We start from the raw sequence: 10,018 nt of genomic DNA, 5'->3' as shown, positions 1-10,018 counted from the left end.
ATCTAAACCAAAATGCATCCTAGTCAGTATGAGTAATAGCACCATGTGTATCCCTGAAATCAAGCTGTAATTGAAGCAGTACTAACCTGGGCAGTAAAAAGTAAATAAATATGTAATATAAATCTATGTGGTACTACCCTGAAATGATATGCATATTAATGAAGCAGTCGCTGGGAGCAGATACATAGTATACAATTAATCAGAATTACAGCTTTAACAAAAGTGTTTTGTTTTTTCTTTTAGGAAAAGTGTTCATATACCTTGAACAAAAAGGTCTTTTTTCTTTCTTTTAGGAAATGTTCATATATCTTAGCTTTCCATAAACATTTCAAGTTTTGTATGTCAAAGGAATACATAAAAGATGGGCGAAAAGCAAACAAAAATGATAAAAGTGTCGATTTTGCCAAGAAAAATACATTAGCTTCCTCACATTGTGTTGCAGTAGTGAATGATTGTTTTTGCTCTGTGGACATTTTGAAATGAAACAGTTAATTCTGTGTGACTGACACTGATGTCCCACCCCCAGGATTAAATATGTCTCTTTCAGTCCTGCTATAAATCTCTGTAGTCCATGTCTCTGTGTATAGGAGAGCAGAATATTTTTCTCAGAGGATCAACATTTCCTCCTAGTTTTGGTTTTATTTTTATTTTGTTTTATTGCTTTCTGTTTCTCATTGTCTAAGTAATCAAAAATGTGGGAGTTCCGATCAATAACCTTTTGGAGGGCAGTTTTTGCTGAATTTTTTGCAACTTTGATTTTTGTCTTCTTTGGTCTGGGGTCATCGTTCAGATGGACCCCTGGTCCCCTGAATGTCCTACAGGTTGCACTAGCTTTTGGGCTAGCATTTGCCACTCTTGTTCAGTCTGTAGGCCACATTAGTGGAGCCCATCTGAATCCAGCTGTGACTTTTGCTTTCCTTATTGGTTCTCAGATATCTATTTTTCGGGCTTTATTTTATGTAGCTGCCCAACTACTTGGGGCAGTAACTGGAGCTGCTATACTTTATGGGGTCACTCCTTCTACATTCCGAGGGAATATGGCATTGAATACGGTAAATATCTACTTTTTTAACTGAATCTTTGTGTGTGTGTGTGTGTGTGTGTGTGTGTGTGTGTGTGTGTGTGTGTGTGTATCTGTAAAAGAAGGGTATAGGATATGAGACAATGTTATTGAGACAGATTACACTACTCTAATGGACTGTTTTTTTAATGTCTGTATTCAGCATTGTCATACATGCTTATGATATCATTACCCATGCTAGGGCTACTGGAAAGCTAAAATTAAAAGTTTTCATATTGGCCTTGATGTCTTGTAGGACCAGTTATTACCTAGAATTCATTGCCATAAGCTTGTTAATGAAGGGTTACCTATTCTATAGCAATGGAGAAGGACTTTTAAGACACAGAAAACAATAACAATGTGGAGTAATTGCAAGGACAGTAGGAGAATTTTTATTGCACACAAAAAGCAGTAACCATGTGTGACCATCAAACAGATGGAACAGTTAAGAATTGTGAATACGAAAACTTCAGGAAGTCTACAAATGAGTGTGTGTCTTGGGGTTACCTACACTTTATTGCTGGAGAGAGAGAGAGAGAGAGAGAGAGAGTGTGTGTGTGTGTGTGTGTGTGTGTGTGTGTGTGTGTGTGTGTGTGGTGTGCACACATGCGTACGCGAGTGTGTGTGTGTGTGTGTGTGTGTGTGTGTGTGTGTGTGTGTGTGTGTGTGTGTGTGTGTGTGTAAATTTGTTCCTAAAACTTAGCAGCTGCTGTGAACATAACAAAATTTAACCAACAAAGGTTATAGTAATGAAAGACATAGATTCCATGCTGTTTCTGTTTTTTGTGAAACTCCATCATGTTTCATATTTCTAATGTTAAACTTATTCAGCAAAATCCTTATTACTGTGTGCCATGAAATGACAGACCACTGGGATTGCTTCCTTCTGTAAACTTTGATTTTAGCTTAAATCTGCTGCCTTCACAATGGAATAGATTCTGAGACTGTCCTCCCTCAATAATTAAATAAAGGCGGATAACTCAATGGAGTGTTATGAGATTTATCTTACAATATTTACAAAACTGTGGGAAGAATTAGTAACAAACAACCATTTTGAGCAAATCATGGTAAGAGGATAAGGTTAGGCACCTGAAAACTGGGATAAATACGATTCTCATCACAAGCACAGAAGCATGTCAGAAGCTGTGAGCTATCAGCTTGTCAGTTTGACCTCAGTCATAATCAAAGTCTAGGAATCAGTTATGAATGGAATAATGCAATATTTGGTAGCCAGGAGGGCATAGCCCCTACAGGATGTAGAGTTAGCTTTAAGAAATGCAATAGATATATTTGTGCGGGTTGCCCTGGGAGATGCCACAGCCTTGATTTTCTTATACCTCTCTCTCTCTCTCTCTCTTTTTTCTTAAACATTATTTTTTATTTAAACATAGGCGATACTGTTTTAGAAACAATAGTTCTGTAACTTTCATAACTTTGCTGTCATCTCCATGAAGTTTGTAGTTTCAAGCATAATAATATTATACTTGTTCTGAAACTTAAAAGCACAATCTGACTCAGAAAACAAATATTTGCAAAAGTATCATCTAGACAGCCCTCTTGACCATTTTCTGTGCTGTTTTCTTGTACTAAAGTTATAATATAAAACTGTTCCTCTAGAAAAAAAAGTTGTGATATCAAAAACAAAACATTATAACTTTATGCAGCAAAGCAGAAAGTGAATAAAGCAAAACTGAAAAAAAATGTTTCTTCACAAGCACTACAGACTATTGATACTTATCTTGCCAGCCTTTGCTAATATGGCATTTACTTGAACTGACAAATACATTACAATCTGGGCCCAGAGAATCTGAAAGCTGACATTCTAGCCCTACACCATTTACTTCAGTGGCCCAGTAAATTATACTATAGTTCTGTATGAAATTCTGTACTTCTGTGATCTTGTCCTTTAGAAGATGTATTAATTGAAACAATCCAGCTCCAGTGACACTCTGAGAGGAACATATGATCATATTTCTTTATTGAAGAAGTTTTCTAATGATTTAGCAGCATCTCCGACTAATAAATTTACAAAATACTTGGCACAGCATGTTAATCCATCAACAATCTGTGCACTTCATTCATCAGAAATGTCTGCAGAAAGTATATTTGGTTTTACTATTAGCTTTCATTTCTATGAGGTGCTGCTGTCAAAAGAGACATCTTGTTTTGGATAGCTTCCTAATGAAAGCATGAGACCTGATACCAACATATGGAGATTTAAAACTGCAATTCCTGAAAAATAGCAAATTCTGGAGGTGGACTCCATATTTCTCAACCTCTTAGTACAAGAAATCTGGACACAGCCTACAATAATGGGGACAAAGGCCCAAAAATAGGGACAGATTTTAAAAATTGCTCCTATAAACTTAAAAAGTTGACAGAATAGCAGGATTTGTGTTAGCATCCATTTTCTGAAAGATACAAAGTCTGAAACTCAAATTTATGCCATTATTTAGTGACATCAATCTGCAGTGATTTTTCAGAAAAACACTATTTTTATGAGGAACAGATCAAAAAATAAGAGGCAAAAATCTGGACAGTTGAGAGGTATGCTGAACTCCAAGATCACTGTACCTCAAAAAAACAAAACAAAATATTCTGGGATACCGGCACACACCTACACACACAGACAGACACACACACACACACACACACACACACACACACACACACACACACACACACACACACACACACACACACACACACACGTATCTATCTATCTGTTTATAAATGGATCTGTCAGTTGATGGCAAGACAATGTGATTGAATTTCTGAAAACTCGAACATTAAAAAAAAAACCACAAAACTCTTTTTTTATGGTTTTGCAGGGGGGCTGTGCCCCCACACCCCCTGCTAATTATATATACCAACTCCAAGATCACACTACACTGAGGAAAACAGTACATTTCCCGATCCTCATTGTACCACGATCTCCATTCAAAAGCTTCAGGTTTTCAGAAATTTGATCATATCATCTCGCTGATATGAATTTTGAGTTTCTGAAAACTTGATCAACCGATAGGATATAGGTCTACGTCAAATCATTGAAATTATAGAAAACATTGAACTTAACATGATCGAAGACTAGATTATCAAAGTTCTGCAATGTCAAACATCGCCATACAGTGCAAAACGGGAAATTTACTGTTTTCCTCACTGTAGTGCGATCTCAGAATTGGTATAATTATGTAGCAGGGGATGTGGGTGGCGCAGGGGAGCTTGCCCCCCTGCAAAAACATAAAAGAAGACTTATTTGCTAGTTAAATTTTTTATTTAATTTTCAATGTTGCAGAACTTCAATGATCTGGTCTTTGATCATGTTAGGTTCGATGTTCTGCAGCTTCGATGATTTGAAGTAGACCCATATATATATTTTTTAACATAAAACACTTTACATTTCAGTATTTCAAGGACTGCGCTTAAGCTCATTAGACTTTAAACAGGTAACCATTTTTAATGTTCCAGAGCTGATAGTTTATGCCTTAAGTTCCTCTGTGCCTATGACACAGTCATAGCCAAATAAAAATAAATGCTGCATAATTATCTTATTTTGCACCATAGGAATTTTTCTTTATCTTGTGAAATTAGCAAATATTTAAAACAGGGACAAAAATCAAAGGTAGAATCTTACAAGTCAAAATAACTGCTCTCACTGATAGAGTTCTACAAAAAAGAAATTGCCTCACAGCTAAAGGCCTATAGTGAAGATACCCCCATACCAACTTAGCTTACTCTCATCGTCAATAAATAACACAACTATGGTGCCAGACAGCATACTTAGCTGCATATTGGTAAGCATCACTTGACCAAACTTCTTTCTGACAGCACCATGCATAGAAGGATAAAGCCATGGCTATGGCCAAGGTGATATGAGTTAATTTAGTGGTGGGCTGTCTGAGGCCATCCTGGGGGACAATCTTTGGATACACTGTTATAATTTAATTCCCCTAGTGGAGACCAGGGAAAACAACCATGAGATGTCAGTTGTGTGTGGTGCAGCATCCTGCTGACATCAGCCTCTTGCAGACTTGAGGGGTGGTTTAGTGCTGACACCCATTGTACATCTCACTCTTTGGGTGGTATTGGGTGTATACTGGGGTTGCTACAAAATATGTGAAAACACTTCCCAACGGGAGTGTGGTAGTGCCTTACAGTACTTGATGTCTTCATTGTCCCTACAGTACATATGGGTCAGGTATAGGCTTGCGAAGGCTAAGGTGGATCTATTGGACCCAAGGGACTTCCAGCTGATGATCACCTGCAGGGAGACAAAATCAGGGGTAAAGAAATATATATCCAAACCTCTCTTAAACCTCTTCAATCGACATCTGTCCACAGAATATGCAGCTGAAGAACGGAGAAACACCATAGTCATCCCTTTCTGCTAACTGTATAAACAGGTCCACCAGTCTCACTAACCTTATCTGTAAAGCCATGAAACAGTTTATATACATACAAGAACTGCAGACTCTAGACACTTCACAGGTTACAGTTTAGTTTTGTGAAAGATAGAACATGCCTTCTTATTTTGTTAACTTCTTCTAAAAACACACAAAGGCCCCAAGTAAAGGACTTCCCATCCAATTAGCTGGACGTAGCAAAATTATTTGATACCATTCACCACTCCGCATGATAAATAACCTAGTCCAATCAAATATCAACACTTTGTAGTTCACTGGATTGCTAACTTGCTATCAAATAGAATTCAGTAGGTCTGAATAAATGGTTCCCTCACCAAAAAGCAAATTGGAACTTGTGGCATCCCTCAGGGTTTGGTCACCTGAAGACTGACACAGTGAGCTAGGATTTGGGAACTCATGCCAACAATGAGCTTTCCTTAAATCAGCATTGTTGCAGTATGGTGAAAAAATTCTTCTAGCTCTCTCTTCTCATCTGTTATGGGTCTCAACCAGGACCCTGTCCTTCCTAATTCCTTTCTATTCAGCTCTCATTTGCCCCCATTGTAGAAGTCTGTGTTCCATTTGTCATGTATAGCTCTAAACAAACTCTCCTAATTAGAAAAATTCCAGTGTTTATAACCAAAAGAACTGCTCCTACTCAAACTAAAAAGCTTGACTTATTTTGTGTAGCCCAAAGAATACAATTAATTGATCTGTGCCTTGCTTTCTGACTTATGTCAAACTCTGCTCTCTGAGATCTTCTTTTCCTCATAAAGGATGCTCTTTAGTTAATACCAGTTCCAAACAGTTCTATGCAAAAATATCAATATGTCTTGACCCAAGTATAAATTCATAACCCAACACTTCCTTCCCTATGTAACAATGTTCCATATATTTCAGACTGTGTTAAAATGCTAGCAACATCCTGTGGCAGGACAGGTAGCTTACATCCTTCTAAGCTGGGAATCGCTGATTGAAGGCCCAGTGTCTGCTATTCTAAAAGTGTATTAGTTCTGGCTTAAGCACTTGTGCTTCAGGCTAGTTATTCTACAATAAGAAGGATTGTGGTCTGCACTCTTGTGGGAGGAGAGGCTGGATTCTACCCTTCTGAGCTGGGAATATCTGGTCACAGGCTTATTGTGCCTGCTTACTTGAACTGTTTCTTCCTGAAATTGGTGCGGCTTGTTGCTGTAGCATAGACCAGATTCAGGCCTGCTGAATCTAGCTTTGTTTGTATAACTTGAGCACTGATCCAGGCCATCTTTTTTGGAGAAGGTTCCCCTGCACCCTAGTAAGCAGGGGTGTGCAGTTAGAACTTGTCTGATTGAAGACTGCTGGAACAGGGCTCAGTTTTGAGCTTTTTTTCTGGTTAATTGGGTAACTTGTTTAAATCAGTTTGTTCGTTTTCTATTGTTTTATATATATATATATATATATATATATATATATATATATATATATATATATATTGTACTTTATTCATCTGCTTTTACTGTATTTGTGTTTCTTCCTACTTTATTACTAGTGGCATTGACTACAACTCTGATCTGCGATATATAACAATAAGTATCATTTTCTGTGCATTTAAAGTGTTTTTTCAGTGTATCTGCTTTATTTTCTAAAAAAAAAAAAAAAAAACATATATATATATATATATATATATATATATATATTTATACTTGTTTCCTGCCTTTCTAAGCTAGTATAGTCCAGTTTTCAGGTTAGTGCTGAATTCAGGGCTGTGTTACAAATCTCTGTTTGCCCATACCTTACTTGGATAGAAGGAAGTTCTCTGTTCACATGTGAGAGAGGGGAGCTTTGAGCAGCCTGTCTGTCCCTGGAGGAGTGGTTTCAGCCTAGAAATTAGTAGTTTATTGGCCATTTTGGGCTAATTTCTATCTCTTTCATTTCCCTGCTATAAATACTGTATTTGCCCGGTTTTGCGTGCCGGTTAGGTAGGGTAAAATTATTCCCGGCTCCACAAAGTCTCCTCTTCAATTTTTCCCTTGGAACTAGACAAACTTTCATCTTAAGCACTCAAGCCACTCATTTCTCAGCTTGGCGCTTACTCAAAACTTATAGCAAGCACTTATAAACCACAGCACTAGACCCTTCTGTACTGTACAGAAGGACAAGGCTCTCTATTCGACCTTACCAGCCATCCAGTAAAACAGTTCACTGTACCTATCCAGGCATGTCCAAAGGGCAGTTTCAGGTGTACTTTCCAGTCCAACTGGTGAATCTGGGCATTTTGAGGCAATGTTACAACTGCCTCATGTACACAGACAACCCCCTCCTCCTACCACCAAACACTAATACATGCGAGAGATGCAATTATACAGCCAAACTGGAGGCTAAGCTCTCTCAACCCAAGACTGGATCAGACAGTCAAGAGGAGAAGGGAAATACTTGCATCACACCACCAGACTCACATAAACCCATTAAAGCAGCACTGGAAAAAAACACACATAAATACATGAAAACATACTGGGAGGCTCTAAATAAAAATCTGCAAAACCAACAGAGACCTCCAAAGCAAACATCCAAGCAACCTCCACCCCCCCCCCAACACAAACCACGAAACACATACTTCACAAAACCAGTGTGCCATGCAATCACAGCCCTTAAGGCAAAATAACATACACAACATACTAGTAATAGGTGACTCTATAGTCAGGCACACTGACGTCCCACTCACTAGGCTGAATAAGGAGAAGGTTACTTTTAGCTGCCTGTCGGGCGCCAGGATCCGCCACATAACACAAGCACTCATGTCACTATAGAACAAGTACAAATATGACTCATTGTCCATGTTGGTGTGAATGACCTGAGCCATACCTCTCTGGACTACATGAAAAGAGACATGGAAGAGCTCTCTGAACATGTAGCCCAGGCCGGTATGACCCTGACCCTGAGTAGCATCCTGCCCTCACCAAGAATGATACCACGGTATAAAGAAAAAATTCTCAATTTCAACAATTGGCTAAGTTTCTGGTGTCATTCAAAGGGGATCCAGTGTCTGTCCGCCTGGGATGACATGCTTGACAAGCCACGCTGCTTCGCTAGAGACAGCTTGCACCTGTCACCTTAGGCTTTCAAATATTGGCCAAGGTTCTTGCCACCCCCATAGTGCCTTTTTTAGGCAAGGCTCAAAAGACAAACCTACCGCCGTAAATAGCACAAGTAACAAAAAACTGAGGGTAGTGCTACTCAATGCCAGAAGTCTAAACCTCAAAATGCATGCACTCGAGGCACTCCTTAGTATGGAGAAAATCAATATATGTTCATTAACAGAAACCTGGTTTAAGGCTCCAAAGAGCACCCCAGCACTACCAGGCTACAACTCATACCATACATTTTGGCCACAGAACCCAAACCGAAATAAAAATGGTGGGGGTGTATCCATATTCATCAAGGATACCCACACCTCCAGGTTAGTGGCACAGCACGATGCTTCAGAGATCATCCATGTGCAACTAACAATGGGCAAAACTGCAATTCAAATTGTAGCTTGCTATAGATCACCCACCATGTCCCAGGACCCCCATTCAATGTTCCTGGAAACACTGGGAAACATAAAGGTCCTACCAAACACCCTAATATTGGGTGATTTCAATTATTCAAACATTAACTGGGAGAACTACACAAGTACTAACTCCCTTGCCCAACATTTCCTAGAATTTTTAAACTCAAACGCCCTGGTTCAACTGGTCAAGACTCCCACCAGAGTTGACAACATATTGGACCTGGTCATCACCAACATGGGCGACCGGTGTTCCACACCGGAGGTCAACCCCTCACTGGGTAGATCTGACCATAAACAAATCACTTTGGATATCCACATTCCACCCCCACCCCCGGACAAGAAAACCACTGTGAAAAACTTTTCAAAAACAAACTTCACATTACTTAAGACCGAGGTGGAAAGTTTCAAAGCCCCCATGCTGAAGGATAATGCTGTCCAAGCTGCAAAAATCTTTACTAATGCATTATACAGGCACCTACAAGAATGCATGGATCATGCCATCCCAAGCAAAACCAAGACTCACTCCACCAAGAAAAGGAAACCAGTCTGATGGACCCTGCCATAAATAAGCTATACAATAGAAGGAGGAAACTAGTACAGAAAAGAGTAAAATCCCAAGAAGGGAAGACATCCCTGATCAGTATCAGCACAAAACTACGATCCCTCATAAAATCATCCAAGGCGAGCTTTGAAAGAAAAATTCCCAAGGACTCCAAAGATAACCACAAGGCATTCTTTAGCTATGTCAAGAATCTAAGTGGCAATGCTCAGATCTGCTCGAAGTTAGTGCAGAATGGCACAAAATACACTGAACTGACCGATATCATCAACATCCTGGCAGACAGGTTCAGCGCAAACTTCACCCCCCCTCTCACCCCCAAGAGGGCCCATAACCATACCAGAAGAATGTAGAGTCCCTGAAATCACAGGCACTCAGGTTAAAACAGCCCTCTCCAAAGCCAAAAACACAGCATCAATGGGACCGGACAGTGTCCCAGGCTGCATCCTACCTGAGCTCAAAGATGAACT

The 10,018-nt window shown here is 39.3% G+C and overlaps 1 protein-coding gene across 1 annotated transcript in view; it reads left to right on the top strand.

The window, feature by feature from the left end:
- The first annotated feature begins 586 nt into the window (after window positions 1-586).
- The window catches only part of LOC122811676 (lens fiber major intrinsic protein-like), a 107,942-nt gene continuing 98,510 nt past the window's right edge, over window positions 587-10,018 (top strand). Inside the window, exon 1 of the mRNA XM_044083675.1 lies at window positions 587-1,052. Coding sequence (XP_043939610.1) covers window positions 693-1,052 — 360 coding nt within the window. The 5' untranslated portion in view covers window positions 587-692. The remainder of the gene's footprint in view (window positions 1,053-10,018) is intronic.

Source organism: Protopterus annectens, chromosome 9.part0 (genome assembly GCF_019279795.1).
Source record: "Protopterus annectens isolate FY-2018-M chromosome 9.part0, PAN1.0, whole genome shotgun sequence".
Lineage (NCBI taxonomy): Eukaryota > Metazoa > Chordata > Ceratodontiformes > Protopteridae > Protopterus > Protopterus annectens.
This window is presented reverse-complemented; position numbering and strand designations above follow the sequence as displayed.